At 38.3% G+C, this 26838-nt stretch overlaps 6 protein-coding genes across 9 annotated transcripts; 3 read left to right on the forward strand and 3 right to left on the reverse strand.

The window, feature by feature from the left end:
• Nucleotides 1–459: 459 nt before the first annotated feature.
• LOC109177910 (glutathione S-transferase DHAR3, chloroplastic) lies at nt 460–2772 on the forward strand. The gene is made up of 6 exons (XM_019327405.1): nt 460–756; nt 935–1025; nt 1142–1285; nt 1809–1926; nt 2072–2212; nt 2552–2772. The coding sequence occupies exons 1-6, from the start codon at nt 525–527 to the stop codon at nt 2636–2638; spliced, it is 813 nt and encodes a 270-aa protein (XP_019182950.1). The 5' UTR covers nt 460–524; the 3' UTR covers nt 2639–2772.
• Nucleotides 2728–10817, reverse strand: LOC109177909 (pentatricopeptide repeat-containing protein At1g66345, mitochondrial). Of its 2 annotated transcripts, none has more exons than XM_019327403.1 (2): nt 10404–10817; nt 2728–4391 (listed from the first exon to the last, which is right to left on the reverse strand). In XM_019327403.1, the coding sequence occupies exons 1-2, from the start codon at nt 10723–10725 to the stop codon at nt 2893–2895; spliced, it is 1821 nt and encodes a 606-aa protein (XP_019182948.1). In that variant the 5' UTR covers nt 10726–10817; the 3' UTR covers nt 2728–2892. The 2 variants fall into 2 exon arrangements, with proteins under 2 accessions (XP_019182948.1, XP_019182949.1); XM_019327404.1 differs by lacking the exon at nt 10404–10817 and adding an exon at nt 4626–4683 and having other exon boundaries at nt 2728–4550.
• A 1292-nt stretch (nt 10818–12109) lies between these two features.
• LOC109177628 (cysteine proteinase inhibitor B-like) lies at nt 12110–15715 on the reverse strand. 2 transcript variants are annotated; one of them, XM_019327043.1, is made up of 2 exons: nt 15349–15707; nt 12110–12626 (listed from the first exon to the last, which is right to left on the reverse strand). In XM_019327043.1, the coding sequence occupies exons 1-2, from the start codon at nt 15541–15543 to the stop codon at nt 12390–12392; spliced, it is 432 nt and encodes a 143-aa protein (XP_019182588.1). In that variant the 5' UTR covers nt 15544–15707; the 3' UTR covers nt 12110–12389. The 2 variants fall into 2 exon arrangements, with proteins under 2 accessions (XP_019182588.1, XP_019182589.1); XM_019327044.1 differs by lacking the exon at nt 12110–12626 and having other exon boundaries at nt 14818–15715.
• Nucleotides 15716–16791: 1076 nt separating this feature from the next.
• Nucleotides 16792–20877, forward strand: LOC109177963. Its single transcript, XM_019327480.1, has 13 exons — nt 16792–16863; nt 17629–18017; nt 18108–18251; nt 18428–18501; nt 18594–18685; nt 18792–18863; nt 19011–19079; nt 19481–19527; nt 19625–19742; nt 19819–19887; nt 19988–20091; nt 20228–20303; nt 20682–20877. Exons 2-13 carry the CDS (start codon nt 17737–17739, stop codon nt 20829–20831), a joined length of 1296 nt encoding a protein of 431 aa, XP_019183025.1. The 5' UTR covers nt 16792–16863; nt 17629–17736; the 3' UTR covers nt 20832–20877.
• A 1203-nt stretch (nt 20878–22080) lies between these two features.
• LOC109177700 (myosin-binding protein 2) lies at nt 22081–24700 on the forward strand. 2 transcript variants are annotated; one of them, XR_002053617.1, is made up of 3 exons: nt 22081–23205; nt 23386–24494; nt 24539–24700. XR_002053617.1 is itself a non-coding variant. In XM_019327131.1 (3 exons), the coding sequence occupies exons 1-2, from the start codon at nt 22434–22436 to the stop codon at nt 24408–24410; spliced, it is 1797 nt and encodes a 598-aa protein (XP_019182676.1). In that variant the 5' UTR covers nt 22081–22433; the 3' UTR covers nt 24411–24414; nt 24496–24652. The 2 variants fall into 2 exon arrangements, 1 of the variants encoding a protein (XP_019182676.1); XM_019327131.1 differs by having other exon boundaries at nt 23386–24414; nt 24496–24652.
• A 173-nt stretch (nt 24701–24873) lies between these two features.
• On the reverse strand, nt 24874–26820 carry LOC109177701. Its single transcript, XM_019327132.1, has one exon. The coding sequence runs from the start codon at nt 26712–26714 to the stop codon at nt 25077–25079; it is 1638 nt and encodes a 545-aa protein (XP_019182677.1). The 5' UTR covers nt 26715–26820; the 3' UTR covers nt 24874–25076.
• Between the last annotated feature and the right edge of the window lie 18 nt (nt 26821–26838).

Here is a 26838-nt window from a genome sequence, read left to right on the forward strand (position 1 = left end):
GCAAATCCTGTCATGTAACAAGTGCCACACATAACCGTCTTGCGTCCTAGTATTGGTCATGGCCTGACCAATCATGCGAGGATAGGCCGGTAGATCATGGAAAATTATTCTGTGAATCCGGATTAAAATATACACAATTTAACTACATAATTTTTATACTAAATGTTCATAATTTAAATTGTGAATATTCAACATGTAAATTATAAACATTTAATATGTAAATTGTGTATTTTGGATCTGGATCCATGATATAACTGCTGATAGATCATCTGCCCAACTCAAAAATGGCCCATTAGTTACCTGGGCCCAAAAACTGTAGCCCAATAGCGTGCTCGTGAATAGCCGCGGGCTTGGCCCAATAAGGTATGTGGTTTTATGTTTTTTTGATGACGTATATCGATTGGGTGGGGTCCACATCGAAGCAACATGTATGCCACGCGTCCATTCGCCAACCTCACCGCCATTTCACAGCTTCAGAACTGAACTTTCCAGTAATTCCAGGCGTTACTCCGGCAACCGCTCCGATGTCGACCGTGAAAATAACACCGTCGGCGATTTCACTTCCTGTCACTATCAAACAACTCGCCTACCTTCACCGCGGACCTAGAATTCGGACTCATTTCGCCGCAAACCCGACCCGTCTCAGAGCCCATGGCCTCCGAAGAGGCATGGTCGTCACTGCAATGTCTTCGGCATCGGACCCTGTCGAAGTATGCGCTAAGGCCTCCATCACTATTCCCGACAGGCTAGGCGACTGTAAGTCTCCGGTACTCCATGCATTGCTAACTACTAACTTCACACATTCACACGCATTGCTGCAATTTTCAATTGCCGTACGGATTAATTAGCTCCGGAAATGTTAATAACTTGTCCTGTATTAAGTAATTGCAATGAATGCTGAAGAATGATAGTTTGGATTGCTCTTCGGCTTCAGGTCCCTTTACTCAGAGGGTTTTGTTGACTTTAGAGGAAAAGCATCTTCCTTATGACTTGAAGCTGGTTGACCTAAGTAACAAACCAGAGTGGTAATGTGAATGCTGAGTATGTTCTTCTTGTGATTGTAATCTATATTATACGTTTTTTTGTTATCAGAAACAGTTAGAATAACAAAATTTCTATTTGAAAAATAATTTTCTTATAGGCTGTTCAAAATTAGCCCGGAAGGGAAGGTTCCTGTGGTGAAGATTGATGAGAAGTGGGTTCCAGATTCAGATGTTATCACGCAGGCGCTGGAAGAGAAGTTCCCTGATCCATCGCTGAAAACGCCGCCAGAGAAGGCTTCTGTGTATGTTTTGTCTATCATCTTTTCTTAGTTGAATCTTGAAGAAACAATGTTGAGCAGTCTTGTTCTGTTTCTTGTTGTGCATGTCTCATTCATAGGTATTGCATATTGTTAGGGTACACACTGTTCCTATGAGGCTCGGTATTCAAATCTGTGTTTGTTCTAGTATAGAGATCCTTAGATGTGTGACCAGAATGATCTATTCTGAACAGTTACAATTCCTTGCTTTCTCCATGCCCCCACAATGCACAACATGCTAGCTACTCATAAGCCTTTTCTATGAGACACTCTGACCTGCGAATTAGCGCATATGGACAATATATTCTCCTCTGTCCTCAGCTATAGTAGTAAGCAAGGTCTAGCTTTCAACTCTGTGTTTCCGATGTCTATAACATCTATATTTACTTTCGAGTTGTATATGCAAAGTTTATGTCTCTGGGTGAGTTGTACATTCTCACTATCAAATGAGTTGCTTCCTTGAGCATTTTAGGCCACGATAGTATTATTTCCTTAATGTGTTTTATAGTGGATCAAAGATCTTCGCCAAGTTTATTGGGTTTCTGAAAAGCAAAGACCCTGCTGATGGAACGGAGCAAGCATTAGTAGAAGAGCTGACTGCTTTTAATGATTACCTTAAAGAAAATGTAAGTCATTTATCTTAGTGCATAAATGTATATCGTTTTGGTAAATTTGGAGGCCTGTAGTGTGCATCACGGAGATACCTTTGCTTTGGCGTTGAAACATATCTTCAGAGAAGTGACTGATCATTTCATACCTTATTTTTGGAAGGGCCCATTTATCAGTGGAAATGAGGTGTCTGCTGCTGACTTGTCTCTAGGACCAAAGCTGTATCACATGGAGATTGCTCTGGGGCACTACAAGAAGTGGTCAGTCCCAGATTCACTTATCTATCTGAAGTCGTACATGAAGGTATGCCAAACTTATTCCTGTTCTTTGCAAGAGAGATTGATTGAGAGGCCTAGAGAAAATAGGACAAAAATCTGGGTCTTGAACTGATTCTTGTTCTCTATTCATAGTAGCTCATGTCCATTCCCTCAAATCCTCAATGATCTGTTATTATCTCCAAATTACTGGTTATGTCTGTGTCTTTTCTGTTCATTGAGTGTTCGATGTTAATTAAATTCATGGCATGAAGCCTCGTGGAACTGAATTTTGGACCTTGCTACAAGTGACTATAGACCCAATTTCTTGTTATGCGGGCAGATTTTGGGATAATTTCTGACTCGCTAGTGTTTGTAATGTGCTCAGGACATATTCTCCCGGGATTCCTTTGTCAAAACAAGGGCAGTGACAGAGGATGTAATTGAAGGTTGGAGACCAAAGGTCGAGGGGTAGACGAAGAAACATTTCAGGATTACATTACAAACCGAGGTACATGCAGATAGAAGTTAGCAACCCCACTCTTCTCTCATTTTTCAATATGGTTTTGACAATAAGAAATATAACTTTGTATGCTTCATTAACAGTCATATACACATTTGTGACACAAACTCGTAAATTCTCATCAAAAGATTAAGCATGCTTGTCTGATAAGCACTTATTATAACTAAAATTTCCAGTCTTGATGGAAAATGCATAATTCTATGTCTTCAATCCTTCACTACCATTTCTCTATACAGCTGATCTGCTCTACTTAGATTCCCCTTCTCCAAATGGCTAGAAATCAATTGTTTGTAGACATCTGAACTTGGAGTTGAGCATTGTGCTTTCATTAAACCTAGATACTTATCTGCTTCACTTAGTCTTCCATGTTTACAAAGACCAATTATCAACCAAGAAAACGAAGAAGAATTAGGAGAGATTGACCTATACTCCATCTCATAATAAAGCTTGAGTGTTGCTTCAGTGTCACCTTCTTTTGCATAACCAGCAAGAAGCTGAGAGTATGTATTTTCATCAGGAACGAACCCTTTATCTAACAGGACAGTCAACATCTCATCAGCCTCCTTTGCATTGCCATTTTCACAGAGCTTTTCTGCCAGTACATTGAAAGCCAAACAGCTAGGAACAAGCCCCATCTGCGTCATTTTCTCGCAAAACTCCAAGCCTTCCTTTAACCTTTCTGCATTTGAACAACCCTTTATGAGGCTGTTGAATGTCTCGAGGAACGGTTTCATGTTCATCCTCTCCATTTCCTGCACCACCTCAATTGCAGCCTCCACCCTTCCCTCTTCACAGTATGCTGAAATGAAGGCATCATACACAAAAGCATTCCCTTCAAACCCTCTCTTAACCATTTCATCATAAACCTTCCATGCAGAATCCAAATCACCCATCTTCACCTTCCCAAAAACAATCAAAGAATAAGAAACCGTATCAACTATCATATTCTTCTGCAACATTCTCTTCAACAACATTAACCCATCTTCAACCCTGCCATCTTCTATCATCCCATGGATCAAACAAGTATTCACAACCACCCCAGGTTCACATCTCCTCCCATGAATCCTGCCCACAACATCCACAAACCATTGCAGCCTCCCTTCTTTACACAGAGCACTAACCATAATTTTAACAGTGGTTTGATTAGGGTTTATTCTTCTCTGAATCATATCCCCATATATATCCCAAACCATACCATGCTTCTGAGATTTTTGCAGCACATGAAGCAGAGTATTATAGCTAACAACACTAAGCAGGAATCCATTCTCATCCAAGAACTTGCAGACATCAAGAGCACTATCTACCAGCCTCAGCTTAGAACAAACTTGAACGAACAAATCAAACACGAAAGGTACAGAATCAGTGATCCTATAACTTTCAAGCAGTGATTCAAGAACTGCGAAAACGTCTGAATTGCCCAATGAGGGTTTGGTCAACACTGACTCGAGCAATGCCTTGGCATCCTTGATGAGCCTGGCCTTGACGAGAATGTGAACCGTGATGCAGTACGTGGAAACCCCATGGCGAAAGCTGCCGAGTTTGGCTGACCAGTGGAAGAATTTCAGAGCTTGCTTCGCATTGGAAGTGTCTTTAAGATTGAGGAGGATTTTGTTGACGAGTGGGTGGGTGAATTGGACGGAATTGAATTGTTGGGCGAGGGATTCCCAGGTCTGGGTTTTGAGAAAGGAATTATAGACGGCGGTGGCTATGGCGTCGTCGATTTGGAGCGGCGGCGGCGGCGGTTCCGTCGGTGCTCGAGCGTACAGTTTGGAGGTTTTGGCGGCTGAACGGCGGCTGGCCACGGAGAGGAAAGCGCGAGACAAGGTGGTCATTACCGGCGATCTCAAATGTGCTTAAGTTTTGCTATTTTTGGTTTTGGAATGAAAAATTAAACCCCGATGAATAAGATAAAGAATTCACTTTTACCCAGGCTCCACGGCCGGCGCCGTCTTACACGGCGGAGATAGCAGCTCAGCTCAGAGTGAGATCTAAGGCACTGAACTATTTGGAAAACAACAATTAGGGTCCGTTTGGAAATCCAGAAAATGACTTCTGAAAAATGTTTTCTGAGTTTTCAGTGTTTGGATGCAACAGGAAAATTCAGTCAACGGAAAATGTTTTCCGTTGACTGAAGAAAATGAAGCCATTTTGGCGGAAAATGACTTCCGCAAAAATGTGGGGAAGTCATTTTCCGCCAGAATGTTTAAACATACAATTCTACTCATTTTTCCATAAAATAAACTAAATACTCCAAGTTTTCCAAAATGCAACCGAACACGGGAAAGTAAAATGTTTTCTGATTCATTTTTCAGAAGTCATTTTCTTGCTTTTCAAACGGACCCTAAGTCATCATATTTAAATAACCTCTAAATAAGTTACTAAACTCGGAAAAATGGCAATTAACATTTTTAAAATGTTAACTTTTAATTTTTGTTGACTGAATTGTCACATATTTATTTTATTTTATTTTACTTTTTTTTTATTATTATTACGGAGTATAATTTACATGGATTATTTGTAAGTAAATTCTTAAATTAGACATTCAAATTCTAAATTCTCTCTTCCCTAATTGTGATTTTTTCTTCTCCTTCACGTAAGTACTCCTTTCTCTCCGTTGAACATAATTACTAATCTTATCGAAGTACAAAAAATTACTAATTTTATCTTAAGTATAAAAAATTGTAGTTATTATATAATTATTATTAATTTCACTAGTATTTTCACACGTGCGAATTCCACCAGAGGTCTATTGTTTTTTGTGACAATTTCAAATTTAATCCCAAACTATCGTTATTAATTATTACATTTTATTTTATGTTATAATTTCTTACGTTAATATTCTTATTATTATTATTAACACTTAATTACTTTGAGATATTATTATTACCCCTTATATTATTATTATTATTATTATTATTATTATTATTATTTTCCTTTCAAGTTTTGTTAGTATATAATGCCGTGAGGCACAATAATAACATAATCATAATTAAATATTCTTGTATTCTATTCCGTGAATCACAATAATAATATAATAATAATTAAATATTCTTGTATTCTACCATAATTAAATAATTTGACCAATTAAAAAGAGAGATTCTTTAAGAATTGGACGGGAAGTTAATGTTCATGATTTTGTTTTTATATATAGTATAGATAGATTACTTTTATGATTCTAAACAATTATTTTTTATTATTATTTACACTAATTACAAATTATGGTTAATTAAATTTAACTTTTCAAATTATTATTAATAATTATTACATACTAATTAACTAACTGGCATTATAAATGATTAAAGAATTAATGAGGGTTAACAACAATTATACGTATATACTATCTTTTTTTTTCTCTTATTGCTACAATACTATACACATGCACATATAATACTATAATTTTTGACCTTTTAACTAATTTTTCTGTTCTAAAAAAAAACTACGGAGTAATTTTCTTTTTTAAAAAAATTAAAAAAAAAAACTAATTTTTTCTTAATCAAACATGTCTTTAAAAATGTCATATTATAAAAATAAAAAAAATAAAAAATCCAGCCAAGTGAGCCAAACGTGTTAATGATTATGCGGGTGCGGGTCGGGTGCAAAGACGAGCATGACCTTATCTCTGGATTGGGGCTTGACCAGCAGCTCGGCGTCGAAACTCTTGACGGTGCCTTCATGGGTGTTGGCGGCGATGTGGAGGAAATACTTGACTCCGACCACCATCTGCTTCTCCGCCTTCACCACCTCCATGAAGCCCAGCAAATGAACCCCCTCCAGATTCTTCGCTTTCAGCAGCCCCTTGTTGTACTGCGACACGCAGTACCTCCCCATCGCCTGAATCTGCTTGTTCGTCTTCACGCCCTTCACCGCCGTTCTCCCCCCGGATTTCACGTCCAGATGGACGGCGCCGTCCTGCGTCGACCTCCCGCCGTTCACTTCGCCACTTGACAAGGCTACGACCACGACGGAAACGGCGAGGAAAAGGGTCATCAGTCCCATTTTTTTTTTCTTTTATTTAAGTACGGGTGGGAAGAGTATATATATATGGATTGTGTATGTATAGGTGTGAGGGATAGCACAGTCGGCGGCGTTGGATGGTGCTGCAACAATGGTGGGCTGTCGTGCCATTTCACTCAGTTTAACGAAACCAAAAAAAAAAAAAAAAAAAACCCTTTAAAATACAATATTATTGTTAATAGGATATTAGGGGCAATCGTGCATCCGTATGTACCATGCATGGTGCATACGGATTCCAAAACGACGTCGTTTTATTAAAAAACACGCGTCTCCCCTTTAAAAAAAATTCAGGTTCGATTCCCAGCAACAACATTATATTGTTCATTCATTTTGAAATTTTAGTTCATAGATTATGGAATTATAGTTCATTGATTATGGAATTATAGTTCATCGATTATGGAATTGTAGTTCATCGATGCTGAAATTTTAGTTTATAGATTATGGAATTTTAGTTCATTCATTCTGGAATTTTTAGTTCATAGATTAGATTATGGAATTATAGTTCATCGATTATGGAATTTTAGTTCATATGTTGTTGCTGGAAATCGAACCTGATTTTTTTTTTTTAAGGGGAGACGCGCGTTTTATTAAAACGACGTCGTTTTTGCATCCGTATGCACCATACATGGTGCATACGGATACACAACATAATTTGCCTATTAGGGGGCGTTTGGTAGGGGAAGGTTAGATTACTAGGAATATTAGATGCTTATGTGTCGTTATGCATGCATGGCGCTGCGTACACTCAGTCGGAGCCAGTCAGCCGCCCGATACCGAGGTCGCTTTTGCCGCCGTTAGCCACACAACAGCACCATTGTCAAGTCTGTCGAGTCGACGCAGGCTATACTCATGCGACAAACAAAGCCACGGTAGGAGCGGTCCTCCTCGATGGGAATGGAGAATATATTTCGGCGTTCATCGCCTCTCTCTCGAATTGTTTCTCCCCACTCATGCCGAAGCATTTGCATGTAAAGAAGCTTTGTCATGGTTGAAGGATTGCGGGGAGCGGTCTATAGAGCTACGCACGGATTGCCAAACGTTACAACGTTATCTATCTTCCACAGCTGCCCCAGTTCGTTCGTACATTGGCTACGCTATTGATAGTTGCAGATCTTACTTATCATCTTTTGATTACTGTTTATTTAAGTTTATTCTTAGATCAGATAATTTTTTAGCACATATTTTAGCTTCTTTAGCTTTTGATCAGACTGATAGTATGTATTGGGATTTGGTCCCTCCTGACTCTATTTCAGCTTATCTTTAATATATACCACTTTGGTTGCTTTCAAAAAAAATTGTTGGGAATATTAGATTACTATGAATATATAGTTGATGATTTGTTGTTTATGTTATAATAGTTATTTTTACCTTAACACCCTCATATTACAAAGGGAAAAGTGTCAAATTTGCCCCCTAAGTCAAGTGGATAGTGCAATTGGGTCCCTTAAGTGAAAAAAGCTCCATTTAAGTCTCCTAAACTGGTAAAATTGTTCAATTAAGTCCAATATGACTTGTTTATCAGGTTAAATCGATATGGTGTTGACACGTGTACTTCTTATTTTATTTTTTAAAACAAATGTTTTTTATTTATTAAAAATTAAAAATATTATTTATTATAAATTAATTATAATAATAATAATAATAATAATAATAATAATAATAATAATAATAATAATAATAATTACAAATAAAAAGAAAAAAAAAACAGCTACCGGCTGTCTACACTAGACAGCTAGTGGTTATCTTCCTTCTTCACGGTCGTCTAAGGAAGGCGGCCATGGACATCTGGCCGTTTTCCTTAGACGGTCGTGCGGCCACGGCTGTCCGTGAAGAAAGAAGAAACCACCGACTGTCCGGCGTGGACAGCCGGTGGCTGTTTTTTTTTTAATTTTAAAATATTATTATTTTTAAATTAATTAATAAAAAAATAATATTTTTAATAAATAAAAAGTATTTATTTTTAAAAATAAAATAAGAAAGACACGTGTCAACACCATATAGATTTACCTGTTAAACCAGTCATATTGGACTTAATTGAACAATTTTACAGGTTTAGGGGACTTGAATGGAGCTTTTTTCACTTAGGGGACCCAATTGCACTATCCACTTGACTTAGGGGGCCAATTTGACACTTTTCCCTATTACAAATCACCTTGCGAACATGAAAATTTGTCAAGCTGCTACAATATAATGTTTTATCTTTTCCAAATTTATGTTTTCCCTTATCTAGTCCTCTTTCATAAAAATAAAATAAAGTTCAAAATCAAGCTTTCACCTTTCTATGGACAAAGAATAAAGCAAATAAAAACTTAAGCACAAAAAATACATTCAATAACAGCTAAATAGCATTTTGAGAGAATGACGTGCGTTGATGTCAAGGGCAAAGAATAATGTAAAATGACAAGGGAATATAACATTACCTATGATGAATAGGGGAATCATACTTCCTCCAAAACAAAGAAAAATCTTATGTGAATGCAATATTTAATTCCAAGAGAATGTTATATAACTCCAATCAAACATAAAAATGTTATATAAACTCAATATAACCTTAGTTATCTTATATACCGGAATGAATTCAAACGCCCTTAAGATTCGACGAATCCGCATGCAAATTCACTTTAATAATATATATTAATAAATTTATTTTTAATAATAGTAATAATTGCTTGATTATTTGCTTAGGGTGGGTATTAAAGAAGCTTAATATCAAGGACTTGATATCTAGTTGCTCCCCTAAGTGGGAGGAGTCTCAATGGAGGCAATTAGTTTTCCCTTTGTAATTAAAAAAAAAAAAAAAAAAAAAAAAAAAAAAAAAAAAAGCTTAATTAGAATCTCAGATTGAGCTTCTAATCCAATAACAATACACTATACTTACATGCAATTTAATGTCTCATACTCCAAAATATCTATAGATTTCATTAATTTATTATCTTCATTTCTTTGGTCGCTCCGCTATTTTATTATTGAATTTTTGGCTTAATTGGGGTATGATAATTCTTAATATATTCCTTATTATTATCATTCAAAAAAAAATTAAAAATCAATTATTAATTTTCATTCAAGAATTTCACATTCATATGTTGTACCCAAGATCACCAAATAAGGACCTAAACTAATATTGTAAACAACAAATTAAAATCAATAATATGATATATATATTATGTTTTACGTCACATTTCATCTTTGAATCTGGATACATGATAATAACACTTTTTGTATAATAACACTTTTTGTTTTTAGATTATACCGCAAAATTATCTGCAAAATAACTTTCTTTTTAAAAAAAAAAAAAAAAAAAAAAAATTCTAAGAAAAGCATATGAAAAATAATTTAAGAAAAAACATAATGCCATTTCAACATGTTAAAAGCATTCATCTCTGACATTGAAGGAAACTAACCAACAACATCGGATCCAATCCCGGCCGGACATCGTACGAATCCGGGAACTACACTACCGGCGGCGAACAGAAAAAAAAAAAAAAAATTCAAATTAAACCCAGCAGGAAGCTAATCGAAGCCCTTTCATGGATTATATATATATATATATATATATATATATATATATATATATATATATATATATATATAAATTAATACAAGCGGCGGCGCGAGAGAGAGGAAGGCGCAAGGGTGACGAGCTCCTTAGAAGATTCGCCAGGGCCGACATACATCTCGGCGTTGAAAGTCCTGACTTCGCCACCGGAGTTGGCGGCCTTGATGCGGAGGTAGTAGTTGACTCCGGCCACCACCTGCTTCTCCGCCTTGATCACCTCCGAGAAGGTGAGCATCTTGGCCGTAATCGCCGGATTGTTCTTCTTCTTCAGGCCGTTGTTGTACTCCGTGATGCAGTCCCTTCCCAGCTGTTGAATCTCCGCGTTGGTCTTCACGTCATCGATCGGAATCCTCCCGCCTACCTTCCCGCCTAGGGCGGCTCCTCCCAGCTGCGCGCCCACCTGCTCGCCGGAGATAATGGCTACCGCCATGGCTACCAGGATAAGGTTGAATCCTCCAAGTTTCGCCATTATATTAAGTTGTTGAGAATGAACGAACGAGAGATTCTTTATTCTTTATTTTATTTTATTAGCAACAGTAGAGATCTGTTGATTATTATTTTGAGTGTGGGGATGAAGGTGAGGGGGTTTGAGAGGTATATATAGTGGCCTGGGTTGGTTGTGAGGGATTCCACGTTAAGCGGCGGCGGGTTGTTGATAAGATCCGAGTAATCTGCATGCATGCAACGTAAATAACCTCCTTTACGCTGAAATTGTCCAAGATTCTTATTGGCAATGAATCTCGCCTCTCCCAGTTCCAACAGGCCCCGTCCACCAATACTCGTTCATAACCGTTTCAGTATCCCTTCAGAGTCCCAATGGTAATAGGAACGCCATCATAACATAGGAGGGCATAGCTTGGATGACATTTTTAAGGAGACCTCTACTATACTTTGTTTATGAGGATATGATATTGAACCGAGCTCACTATTTCAATAAGAATGTCAACCCACTTTTTCTCAAACCCCTACGGTAGTCCCCTCATTCACTTCAACTTTACTAATAACTAAATTGGCTTCATTGGAAGTCATAGTGTAACTAGCATTTGCTGCTGCAGAATAAACCAATTTAAAAATGGAATAACTTCAGCTTTACTAATAACTAAATTGGCTTCATTGAAAGTCATAGTGAAATTGGCTTCATTGAAAGTCATAGTGTAACTAGCGTTTGCTGCTGTAGAATAAACCAATTTAAAAATGAAATAACCTGCTCGATAGGGCACGCCCACGAATTTGGTCAATGTGCTTTGCTCATGTCCACTTTCAACTTCTTTTCAGTACAAAGTCCATCATCATCTTAATTGTCTTACAAACATCAATTCCACGTTGAAATTCCTTATTATAACTTCTTCCCAACCTCCAAATATCCTCACCACAAGCCTAGATTCTTACTAACACATCCAGCCCCGTTCATTTATAGCAACAGTTGGAGGCTACAAATTAATAAACTTGGGATCATATGATATTTTAACACCCTTGCTTTAATTTGTACAAATTCAATGTTGACTCTCAAAATATCTATAAATTTCATTAATTTATTTGCAAAAATCAATTTTTACAAAAAAAAAAAAAAAAATCATTTTTCTTTGGTTGCTCCCCTATTTTATTATTGAATTTTTGGGTTGGGATATGATATTTCTTCTTAATATATTCCTTATTATATCATTCAAAAAAATAAAAATCAAATATTAATTTTCATTCAAGAATTTCATATTCATATATATGTTGTACCCTCACGTTCTTGAGATCAGATCACCAAATAAGGACCTAAATATTGTAAACAACAAATTAAAACCAATAATATGATATTAGAGTACATGATAATAACATCATTAGATTATACCGTCAAATTAAGAAAAAGCATATGAAAAATACTATCTAAATTTCTATAATTTAAGAAGGAAAGTTGTCATCTTTCCAGAAAAAAACATAATGGCATTACAATATGTTAAAGCATTCATCTCTGACATTGAAGAAACTAACCAACAACATCGGATCCAAACCCAGAAAACGTGGTACGAATCCGGGAACTACACTACCGGCGGCGAACAGAAAAAAAAAAAAAAGGAAAAATCAAATTAAACCCAGAAGGAAGCTAAGCGAAGCTCTTTCATGGATTATATATATATATATAAATTAATACAAGCGGCGGCGCGTCAGAGTGGAAGGCGCAAGGGTGACGAGCTCCTTAGAAGATTCGCCAGGGCCGACCACCATCTCGGCGTCAAAAGTCTTGGTGGCGCCGGCGGAGGTGGTGGCCTTGAGGCGGAGGTAGTATTTGACTCCGGCCACCACCTGCTTCTCCGCCTTAATCACCTCCAAGAAGGTAAGCATCTTGGCCGAAATCGCCGGATTGTTCTTCTTCTTCAGGCCGTTGTTGTACTCCGTGATGCAGTCCTTTCCCAGCTGTTGAACCTCCGCGTCGGTCTTCACGTTATCGACCGGAATCCTCCCGCCTACGGCGCCGCCTCCCAGCTGCGCGCCCACCTGTTCGCCGCAGATAATGGCGACGGCCATGGCTACCAGGATAAGGTTGAATCCTCCAATTTTCGCCATTATATTAAGTTGTTGATAATTAACGTACGAGAGATTCTTTTTTTAAAAATTTTTTTTATTTATTTATTAGCAACAGTAGAGATCTGTTGGTTATTTGATGAAGGTGATGACGGGTTTTGAGAGGTATATATAGTGGATTGGTTGTAACTTTTGTGAGGGATTCCACGTTAAGCGGCGGCGGGTTTATGAATTGAAACTAACCTTAAAAAAGTGATGGAGAAATTTGTTACGTTGATAAGATCCGAGTAATCTGCATGCATGCAAATTCACTTCCATCGAGTAATTAACGGCTCTAATTAAATTAAAATTACCAGATGGCATTGTGTGAGAGACCATCCAATTAATCTCATCCATACGTCAAAACTATGTTCAATCTTTTGTTCTAACTAATTTAATTATTCGAGTAGCTTAATAAATATTTTTTGTGCCAAATATGTAACTTGTGGTGTGATGATACTCTTCTAAACGAAAAGTCAGAGGTTCAAGTTAAAGATGTTCATAATCATGTTGATCATATGATATGAATATAAGTAGGCCAAATTAGCCCACTTATGGGGTACGTGTTTGGTATGAGAAAATTTCATAATAAATTAGGTTTTTGTATTATTATACAAAGGTATTTTAGTTTTAATTTTATTCATTTTTTTTCCTTTTAATTTTCAACAATTCTGTTCATGTATACCAAACAATAGAATTTGAATTCTCACTTTATTCTTTTTTTTCCCATGAAATTACAATTCATTTCCTACCTAATTTCCTCCTTCTAATTAACCAAACGCCCCGTTGGATAGAGACTAACGCCGGCCCTGACCATGTGCAGTGGCCCCCCATATTTGGAGCCCATTTTTTTAAAAAAATATTTTATTTGTAATCTATTGTTTTTATACTTGATAATTTTTTTTTTTAGAATTCCTAGATTCATCTTAATTGTAATTGAAAATTGATAGGATATATCCCTCGGTACCGACCACCTACACGTCTAATCAAATCAGGATCGGACGGTTCTGGACCCGGTCTACAGGTCAAAGTCAAGGGTGACGGGTCAACCCTGAGCCGGGTCAAACCCGCCACCTTAGACCTATAAAAGGGCTTAAAGCCCTCTAACTTGGGGGATCAGATTTATTCATTCTGGATGAGCTCACTCTCTCTCAAATTTTCTCACATACAAGAGTATAACACTAATAAAAAGATGATTGAGCTATTTCTTGCATGTGTTCTTCCTTCTTGTTCATACATTCATATACACATATACATCTAGTACATACAACCGACATCCAGAAATTAGTAGTATCAAAAATAAAATTTTAGAAAGAATATAATTGACATCGAAATTTGGGTGAATAATTTAAAATTTAAATATGCATGAAAAATGTCATTTTTAAATTTAATTTTGAATTGTTGAACTTTTATGCATTATATTTAATATTTAATTTGGACAAAAATTTTATTTTTATTTTTGTCATAAAATACAATAACTTAAAGTCCAACTGAGTTTTGGACTCAAATAACTTAGTTATAGAGATTTTCTAGACTTCTATCTTTATCTTTCACTAACTCCATTTGTTAAACAGGATTTGGCTCAGAATTCTCCTTTTTTTTTTTTTTTTTTTTAAATTTCAAGGTTTCTTTGAATTTGAAAGTTCTCACTTAGTAAGTTTCAATTTCGCCATATCCCTTCTATTTTGAGATGAGATGAAGATCTTGTTGTGATGTCACATTATTCCTTTTTTTTTTGTTCTTTCACACTTGAAGATCTCGTTGTGATGTCTCATTCCTTCTTAGCATTTTGTTCTTTCACATTTATACTCAGACCATTCAATTCATTAGATACTGATTCCTATATCAAAATAGTGTTTTCTCTGTTGAGATATGTTTCTTACCTTTATAAATATATCTCTTCCTATATCTATTGGAATAAATTATTTCTTACTTTTATAAATATATATCTCCCTATGTCTATCGGAATAAATTATTAACAGCACACCTATTTTTAATAGAATGGTACTAATAGAGACCACAATTATGTATATATATCTTGTATTAACAAAAAACAATGCCAGCCATTACAACATGTTGAAGCATTATATTAATTATTATATATCCGGCCATCTTCAATCATCTCTGATCGATCTGGCATTGAAGGAAACTAACCGCCGGGGACTACACTACCTACATAACTACCACTAAACGCATGCACGCATGACAAAATAATACCGGCCAGCCACTGCACGCCACGGCGGCGCGGCGGCGGACTGACCAGGAAAAAAAAAATGAAAAGTATGAAAATCGATCAATTTTGTGTGGCGGCGGCGGCGGCGGGTGAAAAGGCGAGCATCTCCTTAGCAGTAGTTTGAACAGGCTTGAGCAGCAGCTCGGCTTCGAAGGTCTTCATCTGGCCGCCGTCGGAATCGACGGCGTTGATGGTGAGGTAGTACTTCTCTCCGGCCACCACCTGCTTCTCCGCCTTGGTCACCTGCGAGAAGCTCAGCCTGCTCAGCCTCTTCGCACCGCTCCGAGGACTCTTCGTCGCATACATGCGCTTGTTGTACTCCGTTACGCAGTACCTCCCCATCTGTTGAACCTCCCCGTTTTTCTGCACGTCCGGGACCTCTACTTTCCCGCCTGAGGCCGGCGGCAACCCCTCCCCTTCCGCCGCCGCATAGCCTGCTAACCCTACAACCACGGAAACCACAAGGACAAGCTTCACTAGTAGTCCTCCTGCAACTTTCGCCATTGTTGAGCTGAGATTTTTTTTTTTTTTTTTTTTTTTTTTTTGAGAATAATCTATCAACAGTCGAGATCTGTTGTTTATTTTGAGTGTGGGGAAGAAGATGAGGGAGGGAGAGGTATGTATAGGTCTGAGGGTTGCCGCATTAAGCGGTTTCAGTTAAGATCGAATTGAAACAGCCCTTAAAAAGCGAGAAAGTTGTTGATAACATCCCAGGAATTAATGGAAGAAGATGCTTAATTTTTATTTATTTTTTCTGTTTTAATAATGGAAAGTTTTAAAACATAAAAATAGAAAACAAACTCAAAGAGAATTTTGAAAGGATAAGAATGAAGAAATTGAAGATAAAAATGAATATCTGTCATTTTTTTTTTATAATCATATATAAAAACTAAATGGCCACTGACGAGAAAGGGAGCTTGAAAAATGAAGGACCCTTATCCACTTTGTTCTATGCGGATAAATGCTCCAACATTATTTGGGATTTTCCTTACAAAAATGGAAACGAAAAAAAAAAAAAAAAAAAAAAAAAAAAAAAAAAAAAAAAAAAAAGAGAGACCAATGGTATATCCTTATCCACAAATCCTCTTCAAAGTTGGCAGAAGTTTTTACATTATATTGGTGTCTCAGTTTTTCTTATAGACACGTAATTATTATCTAAGGACAATATGTATTGAATAAATTTTGTGTTATAATCTTAGTCAGATAGTCGTAATTGAAAAATGATTACAAAGATGTAACCATGTATTGTAAATTTAGTCGGTAAAGAATCGCAAGAGGTAAATCAACCTAGCTTAAGAGGTAAACACGACTGTGGTTTGTTTCCGATTTCAAACCGCCAGTTTAAGGTGTTTCAATTTCCAATTTTAAGAAATCTGAACCTAAATATTTTGGGTTCCGATTCTGAACTATAATTGATATCATCCTTCGGTTCGGTTCGAACAATAAGGCCAATAAATTGTTTTTTTTTTTTGTCAAATTTAAAACTTTGTGATCGTTAATCTAATAATCTGATCAATTCGACTAGAATTATGTTGTTGTCTCAGTTTTTAGACGTCGCTGTAGAATGTTTTTTTATATAAAATTAGTTGGGAAGATTTAGGTATATTCATTTATTGTCGTTAGCGTTGGCAAACGAGGGGCCACAAGCTAAGCTTGTGGTTGCAATTGCGATTGTCTCAAATTTTTTCCTGGACCCATTTTACTCCATCTACCTCAGCACCCTCGTCTCCATCTCTCTCTGGGTCAGAGGTAAGTGAGCTCCTCAACTACTCTCTCTTCTTGATTCTGGCCTTTCTGTTTGCTTCAATCTTTCGCGGTTTCACTGTGAGTTTTGTTCATAACTCAGCATTAGGAGTTAGGACTTCATTGCCACTCTAAACAGTATACATGTTAGTCTGAGTTTTGCTCATAAATGTTAGTCTGTTGCAGCTAAAGATTTGATCTTTTTCTTTGCTGAGTCTTTCTTCTTATCTGGGAAAACAAGGCTTAGTTTCAAGATTTTCTTGAAACTATCTGGTCATGTAACAGATGCTAGTAACTATGTTTCCTTTTCAGTTTAGTTATGTTTAGGGGAAAATATAGATTTCACTGCTAGGTTAAAAGGATCACAAAAAGGTAAATAAGTCTAGGTTGTCCATAGCTGGCGAGCTCAAACTAAGAAGGCCAATCAGTAACCCAAAAGAGGTGTCATATTTGGTCTATTGGTGTTAAAATTGGACTGAATTTGAGTGACCCTAAATGGAGAGGGTGAAACAATAGGGTATGCCTTAATAAAGACTGGAACTTTGTTTCTTGATAATACAAGTATAAATGAGTTTTTGGTGTCCTTAATAATTAGCCTGGCAAAAAGATGCGTTCTCTGTTGGTTGTTATGAAAGTGCCAGTGATGTGAAGAACAATGCTATTTTTGAAGAACTTAAGAATCTAATCGATAGGCTCATTTTCTAGATTGTTGTCCTGTTTTGAGTTGGTAAATGCCTTACTAATAAGAATATCATAGAATAGTCGTCCATTCTATTTTAAGCATTCTTTTAGTACAATAACGTTCTGCTTTCTATTTTCATTCAAAACTCAAAATCTTACTTTCAGTCTTTCACTGGATTTAGGCTTGAGAATCTTTGCTTCTGGGCTCGACCCTTCAACGTGAATCTTGTGCTAGCGAGGTCTAAACCGAGTCTTGCAGACAATATAGATAATATGGCCAAACCTCATGGGATTATCTATTCTTCTCCAAAGTCACCTCAGCATCCGAAAATATATGCCAAAACTCAAGTGATTGAGCATAGCAAACAAAGCAATGGCTATCTCTCAATGTTAAGACTCAAGTTGTCTAATAAGGGATTCTGGCGAGCTTATAGGACGCCAAGTGGCTACGTTGCTACCCGAGGATCTTCTCTTTGGTGTCATTCTGCAGAAACGCGCCATGCTGAAACAGAAGAACGTGTTAGAGAGTATCGTGATAGTTCAGACACATCTAGGTATGAGTTGTTCAACGGTGAATTCTCAATCAATTTTCTTCCACATATATATAGAAGGAATTTGACATAGATTGCGTTTTATTGTATCAGTAGGCAAGGAGAAGATAAGGATCCAGCCTCACTTGGAAAATCTGTTACTGCAAGCCCGGGAATAGCCGAAGCTTGTAAATTTGTTTACAACGATGCAAAATTTGTAAACGAAAGGGCTAAGAACGACATTGTGTTGCTCTCTCGGTAAATCTTGTGCCACATATTGCCTGCATTATCCTAACATTCATCTACATGCCTTATTAGGTTGAGAAAGTAGTTTATGAACAGATACTACATTGTAATAGAGTCAGTAGCATTTAAAAAAAAAAAGACTATAAACGAGAAACTATTCAGGTACTTCCTTTTTGTTCATTTAACAGTGGAATAATGAGGTTGGATGCTCGTGCACGCCAAGATGTTGCTATTCTCGGTTCAGAATTTCTTAAACTTGATGGTAGGAATATCTGTCTTCGAATTCTCGAGCCAATAATTGTAAAAATATGATCTTTCGCTTATTAACTAGTTACTAAGGATCAGTCTTATCAACATTTTTATTGGTAGCCCGAGCTAGAGAAAACACGGAGAAGATTGACCATGATGTCAAGAGAAAAGCGGAAAGGCTTCATCATGTTGCCACTGTAAGATATTTTTCCATCCGTCTATATCGAGATCTTTAAAAAATAAAAATAAAAAAATAAAAAGAGAGTATGATAATTCCCTAATAATAGCTATCTTTCTTGTCAGATTCTCAAGAACAAAGCTCAATCAAGATTGAAAATTGCTGCTGACAAGCATTGGAGCGATGGTGCTTTAGAGGTGCTCGTTCCTATCATTTTTATGAACTTCATATTCCGTATTAACGATAGCTTATTCCTCAATTCTTTGATGTAACGAAGCCTGTATAGAATTGCAATGCAATAATATCGAAAGAATAAAAAAGCATTTATCTTCTCTGATACTCAGGCTGATTTGCGACGTGCTGATTTTGCTGCCAAACAACGTGCAATGGAAGATGCCTTTATGGCTTTAGAGGTAATATTATTACATAAAGTTGCTGTATCGGCCTTTCTATTTTCTTGTTGTTGCTACTTAAAAAAAATTTCGTTCGTGATAATTATGACATCAATCCCAAGCATTTTCATGATTCGTGTTAGGGTTGTGTCTGTTTATGAATGTGTCAGTTTATGGATAGGTACTTACAGTTATGTGTTTGTATATATATAATTATATATGTACTATGTTTCTTTGTTAGAAACAGACAGATAATATAGAATCATACATTTTCTATATCTTTCAGTCTTATATACGTTATCCATTCCTTGATTCTTTATCTTTGCTTCCGCCTAACTGGCGGGTGGTTGTTATTCTCCACCTGCCAGTTCATTCCATCTTCCAAATTCAACAATTCGCATATTTCTTTTATGGCTTTGCAGTTTATCAAAAACATCCACGATATGATGGTGAGCAAGATGTGCCATTTGTAAGTTCCTTAGAGATGGTGCATCCTCGCTTTAATTATTAAGGATTAACTGAATAAATTTCGGCACATTCACCCTGGCTGTTTATCGTCTACGTAGGAAAAGAAGTTCTCTGAATCCCAACAAAATGACGGAGTGCATAACACTAGAGAAGAATGGGAAAACGCTTAACTTTCTTCCCGGGGAAGTGTCTGCTGAGCGTATTAGTGCTATTCAGGTTAACTTCTCGACATCTGATGGTTGTATTGGAGGTTCTTGGACTAAATTCTATCGTATTTGATGAATTATTACAGGAAGCGTATTGGGATATAGCAGCTGCACTTTCTGAAGCGGATGGGATTGACTACACTGATCCTGAAGAGGTATCAACATCAGTGGAATAACGATGTTTTGCACCCTTTTTATATAATCGGGATATGCATTGCTTCTTTCATTTACGTTTCCGTTTTCTATTACAAGCAGCTAGAGTTGTTAGTTGCAACGTTAATAGATCTCGATGCAATGGATGGTAAAAGTAGCGTGTCTCTGTTGGCCGAGTGTTCGAGTTCTCCAGATGTCAATACAAGGTTTGCCAACAACTCTATCGTAATACATTGGCTTTAGATTCTCGCATTCTTAATGGCTCGAGACATTAAAAACACGAGCTTTAATGCCTAGCATTGTAGAAGTTTGGTTCTTGACATTTTAACCTCTTCTCGATAGGAAAGCATTAGCTAATGCACTATCGGCTGCACCATCCATGTGGACTCTGGGAAACGCGGGCATGGGAGCTTTGCAGGTATGTAGTCATAGATTCCAGTCCCCGTCTGATGCGAACTTGGTTGGCCCGATCTTCTCTGTTGAGCATATAGCCATTAATGTGCAATCCAAGTATCAGCTTAGGCTTTCAATTTGGTATCAGAGCCAAAGGTCATGGGTTTGAATCTCACCGCCACCCATAAGCGACTACGGTCCACGTGTTGTTTGGAACCCACCACACACGTGAGGGGGCGTGTTGAGCATATAGCCATTAATGTGCAATCCAACTATCAGCTTAGGCTTTTAGTTGAGATGGAGCACATGTTTCAATTTTCACTTCACACTCTAATTTAAAGAATATTGGTGATCTCTAATCTCCTATAACGTAAACACTAGAAGCCCTTTTATTGTGTTGCAGAGACTTGCACAAGATAACAACCCTGCAATCGCTGCTGCTGCATCGAAAACCATCAACGAATTGAAGAGGCAGTGGGAAATAGAGGAGGGGGACAGCTGGAGGTTCATGGTGAACGGAAAATCACCGGAAGATGACGATGTAGATAGCTAAGAGGATATACAAACACGATAGGAGATGTGCTCAACAACGCAACCACGTAGATATTTAGACGAGGTACTGGATATGATCTATGGATTAGACTCGATTACTCGTTAATCATTGCAGTACTAAAGTTACAAATCATGTAAGTGTGAGTTGTGACACTCTTGTAGGGTTTTAATGAATAAAATCATTGAAAAATCATCTGTTCTTGGGTAAAGTAGATATCTGTCAATAGCCATTAAACCTGCATTTGGGTATGCAAAGTTCTCAGATTCTTCTGTAATGGGTCATTGTGATTAGTACTAAATCCTAAATCCTTTTGTATATTTTTCTGCTTTCGGCGCAGAGTGAAGAACTGTTGTATAAAAACTGGTTTTCTATCTGCATATCTTCACAGGAAAATATCTTAGCTTTACAAAGATCTTAGAATAAAAGATATGGCTAAAGCCATTGCTCAAGGACTTCTCTTTGATTTATGAGAAAGTCGGTAGTTGCTATCCGAAAATGTGTTCTGAGTAAAGCCAGTTTTGTGAGTTGTGACTTTAGTCACTAGAGGATCACAAGGAGGTAAATCAGTTTAGGTTACTCATAGCTGATCGGCTAAAACCAAAAAGGCTAATAGACAATTCCACCAGGGATCAGATTGTTAGCTTGGTAACCATAGGGTTCCAAGTTCGACTCCCAGTGGGAGCGCGTATCAGTCTTCTTGGTTTAAGTTGGTCAGCTATGGACAACTTAGACTAGTTTACCTTCTTGTGATCCTTTGCAGGTTAGGGTCACAAAGCGAGTTTTACTTAGTGTATGCCTTCAAATAGTGGTCACTCAAAAAAAAGAATTTTTTACGAGTCAAACTTGGAACGTTGTGATTACTCGTTAATAAATTGCTGAAAGACTTTTGTGCAATCATGGCAAGGCATGGCATGACATAGTCCCTTTTACATGGATCCACTTTTTCCCCATTGTTTATACCAACCATGCTTTAGCTTTCCATTATGGTGTCACTTTTTGACAGCCATGTCCCCATCCCTTCTTCCATTCTTCACCTTTTTGAGAAGATAAAGAAAAGGCAATGAGTGCCTCCACAAAACAAGAGATTAGGTATCCCGGATATGATGTTAACATGTATTCATTCTATTCATTTAATAACATAACAGAAGATAAAAATGTAATCCATAATTTGTGATAAAGTTAACCAGTTTTATGAGTAGTATGAATATATGAAATATAAAATAGCTCTTTTTTCCTTGCCAGTTCAATGGTCCCAAAGTTGTACCTTTTTGAACATGAGCCACCAGCTCATTATTTTGGCTATGGTGGCCCTCCCAAGGGCTTGTTTTGGCCCGAAAATCGGGCCATGAGCGAGTACAATAATAACAGTCGAGATTAGATCGAGCATAAGTTATTATTTATGCATTATGGGGTTTTTTTTTTTTCCGATCTCTAAAGTAAAGTTTGTCGAAGTAAAAGGCGTTATTTAGCTGCTTGTTCACTTTCGGTTTAGCTCCAACGGCTAGAAAGGCTCCCCGAAATGATATTATGCCCTTTTACTTAGTAGTGTTTAAGAAGAGAGTACAAACTACAAAACCTGTGTGATCTTCCCAGCAGGCATCAATGGCTGCCAACAAATTTGCAGCAATGTTGCAGAGAAGTGCCCATAGTATCACTGCAGTTTTAGTGTCTGCAGTTCTTGAGTGGATTCTCATACTTCTCCTCCTCCTCAGCTCCACCTTGTCCTACTTCACCGAGAGATTCGCCGCCTATTTTGGCCTAAAACCGCCCTGCAGTTGGTGTTCGAGGATCAATCGGGTGCTGCAGCCCGATAGGAAGAATGCACATTTCTGTCGAGATCTTTTCTGTGAGGAGCATGCTCGAGAGGTTTCCGAACTCGGGTACTGCTCGAATCATCGGAGGCTTGCTGAATCGGGGAGGTTATGCAGCGATTGCTCGCCTTCTAGACTGCCCGAGAATGCTGCAGAGAAGACCACTGGAATCTCTGCAAGTATAGGCTTCTTTACTTGGGTGAGTGAGAGTGCAGCAGAGAATAATAGTTGCAGGTGTTCTTGCTGTGATGAGAGCTTGAGCAAGAAGCTTGATCTTCCTTGCCTGCAGTTCAAGCCTTCTTGGGATATTCTTCATCAAATCTGGAAAACCAGAGTTGTGAATGATGACAGATATGAAGAATTCGAACTCTCTGCAGATCAAAAGAATGGCAACAGAGCCAAAAATGGTGATAATCTTGCCTTCCCTGATTCTGATACAGAGAGTTTCAGTTTCGGGCCAATAGTGGAGCAGGATTGTTCGATTTCAGTATCGAATTTCCCACGCTACCAGAAGCCGAGTTTTCTTGGCAGAGACAAGGCTGATGCAGATGACAATTTCCCAGGTAAAATTAATCTTGACCACTGTAATTTTATGAGAATTTATCTAGTCTTGAAGACCTTTGGTCTGGCTCTGATACCAAATTGAAGCGTGTGCTCCATCTTAACTAAAAGCCTAAGCTGATAGTTGGATTGCACATTAATGGTTATATGCTCAACACAGACAACCTTTTAATTGTGAGCAGAGCATGAACAGCAGCAGAACTGTTTCAGAATCCTAAACGTTGGAGCTGAATCTTCAGACAACATAGTAAGCGTGTTGGAAGAAGGCGGGGACGAGAATCTCACCATTGAGCAGCTGAAATCCGCGTTGAATGCATCGTATGCAGAGCTCGAGGAAGAACGAAACGCTGCTGCCATAGCTGCGAGCCAGACAATGGCTATGATCTCGAAGCTGCAGGAAGAGAAGGCTGCAATGCAGATGGAGGCATTGCAGTACCAGAGAATGATGGAAGAGCAATCGGAGTACGACCAGGAAGCGTTGCAGATCCTAAACGATCTGATGATGAAGCGAGAGAAAGAGAAGCAAGAACTCGAGAAGGAGCTGGAGACTTCCCAGAAGAAGGTTTCATATTATGAATCCAGAGAAAAGACGAGAAGGAGAAGTAAGCAATCTCCTGCTTCTCCTCCCAGCAGTCCCACCTATGAAGGGAAACATGACAACATTAGTATTTCCAACGTAGACTTGATCGCGAGGGAATCAGACACAGATTCCCTTGAGCATATCAGCGTTCTTGACAAATCGGTGATAGAGTTTGAGGAAGAGAGGACATCCATCTTACAAGAACTCAAGGAACTGGAAGACAGGCTTTTAGCACTGGCAGACGAAAATGGTACACTTGAGCATTTCCCAGAAGATTATGAGAGCTATGTCCATAGCTTCCTAGAACAAAATGGGAATTCAATTGGATCATCAGAGAGAGAATCATTAAGCTCCACAGCAAAGAATCTGCTGCCCCTTCTCGACGAAGAAGCAGAATCCATCGAAGAAGAGCTTGAAGAACACAGTCCTTCTGTGATGATCAACAGCAGACTTGCCATAATGGAGGAATTCGGGCACGTGTACGAGAAGCTACAAGCTCTCGAAGCCGACAAGGAATTTCTGAAGCACTCCATAAGCTCATTGAAGAAAGGGGACAAGGGACTAGATCTCCTCCAAGAAATTTTGCAGCATCTTCGCGATCTCAAGTCAGTCGAATCTGCAAACTAAGCCGGTATATCATATCACTTTTCAAGCTAAATTTATCAATCAAATACTAGTATTGATGGCAGAAGCTCACATTTCATTGTTTCAGTTCTGCAAGGACATTCAACTTTGCTGGAGAAAGAGACTCCCAGTTGTAATGTGCACTAGAATTTGTGTATGTCTGGCCATGGCTATCTTGTATGAATATACTGTTTTACAAAACTACATTTACGGTTTATGGTATAGGCCCAACGGTTTAGTAGGTCTGATAGGCTTAATTGACAATGACCCGAATCACAAATTTAGTGGTCCAATCCACGACGATTGACTTGGTAAAAAATAGTCGATAGAATAATTAAATTATCATCAAACTAGCCGTTGGAAGGATTATTATGATCAATATAGCCGTTAGAGGCACTATGGAGGAATAATTTTTCACCATCTTGTCGGACCAGGGTGTGAAGTCCTTGGGGTGAGGGATTTCGCCTTTTGTGGGCAAGAGCTTCTTTGATGTAATATTTATTAACATGATCAAAATGTTTCAGTGGAAAGACAAGAAATGTATGTAAGAATTGTCAGAGAAAAACATCCTAAAACAAGCAAAAGAATTGCCTGTAAAGCTACGGAATATTAGGAAACAATGGTTACAACAAATTGGGGTCAAATAATAGGCTATGGTTTTAGCTCTGCTCATGAAAGGCCATCAAACTGAAGAAGACTCTTCAATGCTTGTTTCTTCATTATCTTTCCATATAACCCTCTCCCTAACTTCATTGCTTTTTCCATCTCCAAAACCCCTCCACCGCCACCACCATGGCCGCTGCTTCTCTTCAATCCTCGCATTACTACCTTTACAATCCTCTCATCACTGCCTACACCATTCACCACACTATCCACCACAGTATCCATTGTTGGAATCTTGCTTCCCCATTTCCTCCTCAACTTGTCTGATTCGAAAACTTCAGAATAGGCTCCCCAGAATGATGCCCTCAAATACCCTTTCGCTTTTCCCTTCACCATCCATCTCCTCATGCCTTCCTCCAATCTGTAAACCACTTCTCCCATATCTAGTCCCTTCTTGAGAAACACTTCGATTTCTTGCAATGCTTGGTTGGAATGTAAACCACACTCCACTTCACACCTCCTGCATTTGCACGAAAATCCCCAGTTTTTTGCCCACCCTTTGCGGCTGCTGAAGGGTAAAAGCACGTCAAAATAGGCAAACGTGAGCTCCTCGCCTGCCTTTATGTCCCTGGAAGCATGAACTAGGATGTAATCGCCAATGTGCAAGCGCCTCACATTGGGATCGCAGGAGTGGTTGATGAAAGAAGGCAACAACCACAACCCGATCCCGTGGTAATGGCTGTTTTTGCCCAAAACCTTAGCAGAAACTGCTTCTTCAACTAATGAATTCACATCTAATATCCCTAGTATTCTTTTCATATCAAGGCTCTTCCCTGAAAAGCGACTATCGTCCGCCTCAGGCCTAAACAGATCTAGCTGAGGAACATCATAAGAATCCTCGTTTTCACCTACTGATAGCTTACTAATCAACTCCCAGGTTCGATTACATCTTGAGGTCAATTCAATTACCTTATCAACAAAGTTCTTCCAAATAACTAACTGGGCATCTTCATGATTGCCAGATTGGGGCATTATGCCCCTTTCAATAGCAACAGCCCTAGTGACCAGCAACAAAGTCCCACTCTCAACATTCCTAGTGGCAAATAAGCCACGCCCACTAATCTCAGATTTCCGGATTTCCACTGCCCCTACATACTCTGCAAGATCAGGAACCTTTTCGCAGAAGCGATTCAAGGCCCAATTTGAGAGATCAAAACCGCCGGTTCTGGACAAAGCCTCAAGGTTTTTACACTTTAGTATATAGTCATTGAGGATTTCACCGTTTTCAGCATCATGAACATCGAGATTAGCTGCTCTAAAGCAATCTAAGGCGGCGGTGTACCTGTTGAGGGCGAGAAGGATCTTACCTTTGCAGAGGAGGGACTTGAGATGGGTGGTGTCGATGTTCAACGCCTCGTCGCAGTCTCGCAAGGCCTGGGGGAATTGGCGGAGGCGGAAATGGGATTCGGCTCGGTTGGAGAGAGCTAAGCAGAGGGATCTTTGGAGCTTGGCGAGGTGATCTGAGCTAGGGTTTTGATGGAGGTTGGAGATGTGGGAATTGCAGAGGGAAATGAATTGGGAGTAGACATGGCTGCACTCTTCCCATTCTTCTGTCAGTAGAAGCTCTGTGGCTTTGGATCTCAGTTGCTGCATTCTCTCCTCCGACTCCTCCATCTCCATTGCTTCACGTTCTGCTTCTTTCATTTTCTGCTGGTCTGTGCTCTGTGTTTTGTTTAAATTTTGTGTATGCACCGGCAAATTTATATTCTATCTGTTTCTTGTAACGGCTATATTTGCGCTTTTCCTTCTTTACACTTATATAAAAAGT

This window comes from Ipomoea nil, unplaced genomic scaffold (assembly GCF_001879475.1).
Source record: "Ipomoea nil cultivar Tokyo-kokei standard unplaced genomic scaffold, Asagao_1.1 scaffold0805, whole genome shotgun sequence".
Classification (NCBI taxonomy): domain Eukaryota; kingdom Viridiplantae; phylum Streptophyta; class Magnoliopsida; order Solanales; family Convolvulaceae; genus Ipomoea; species Ipomoea nil.

Excerpts from the sequence above, each read along its gene's own strand:
- LOC109177910 (XM_019327405.1), top strand. The coding sequence starts at position 525 with ATGTCGACCGTGAAAATAACACCGTCGGCGATTTCACTTCCTGTCACT. Across the intron at positions 1,026-1,141 it reads CTAAGTAACAAACCAGAGTG|GCTGTTCAAAATTAGCCCGG; the intron begins GTAATGTGAATG and ends ATTTTCTTATAG. Across the intron at positions 1,286-1,808 it reads CCGCCAGAGAAGGCTTCTGT|TGGATCAAAGATCTTCGCCA; the intron begins GTATGTTTTGTC and ends TGTGTTTTATAG.
- LOC109177909 (XM_019327403.1), bottom strand. The coding sequence starts at position 10,725 with ATGGCGAAACTTGGAGGATTCAACCTTATCCTGGTAGCCATGGCGGTA. Across the intron at positions 4,392-10,403 it reads CATCAAGGCCGCCAACTCCG|CCACCGCCGTCTATAATTCC; the intron begins GTGGCGAAGTCA and ends ACGACGCCATAG.
- LOC109177628 (XM_019327044.1), bottom strand. The coding sequence starts at position 15,543 with ATGGCGAAAGTTGCAGGAGGACTACTAGTGAAGCTTGTCCTTGTGGTT.
- LOC109177963 (XM_019327480.1), top strand. The coding sequence starts at position 17,737 with ATGGCCAAACCTCATGGGATTATCTATTCTTCTCCAAAGTCACCTCAG. Across the intron at positions 18,686-18,791 it reads GGCTTCATCATGTTGCCACT|ATTCTCAAGAACAAAGCTCA; the intron begins GTAAGATATTTT and ends CTTTCTTGTCAG. Across the intron at positions 19,743-19,818 it reads AGCGTATTAGTGCTATTCAG|GAAGCGTATTGGGATATAGC; the intron begins GTTAACTTCTCG and ends GAATTATTACAG.
- LOC109177700 (XM_019327131.1), top strand. The coding sequence starts at position 22,434 with ATGGCTGCCAACAAATTTGCAGCAATGTTGCAGAGAAGTGCCCATAGT. Across the intron at positions 23,206-23,385 it reads TGCAGATGACAATTTCCCAG|AGCATGAACAGCAGCAGAAC; the intron begins GTAAAATTAATC and ends AATTGTGAGCAG.
- LOC109177701 (XM_019327132.1), bottom strand. The coding sequence starts at position 26,714 with ATGAAAGAAGCAGAACGTGAAGCAATGGAGATGGAGGAGTCGGAGGAG.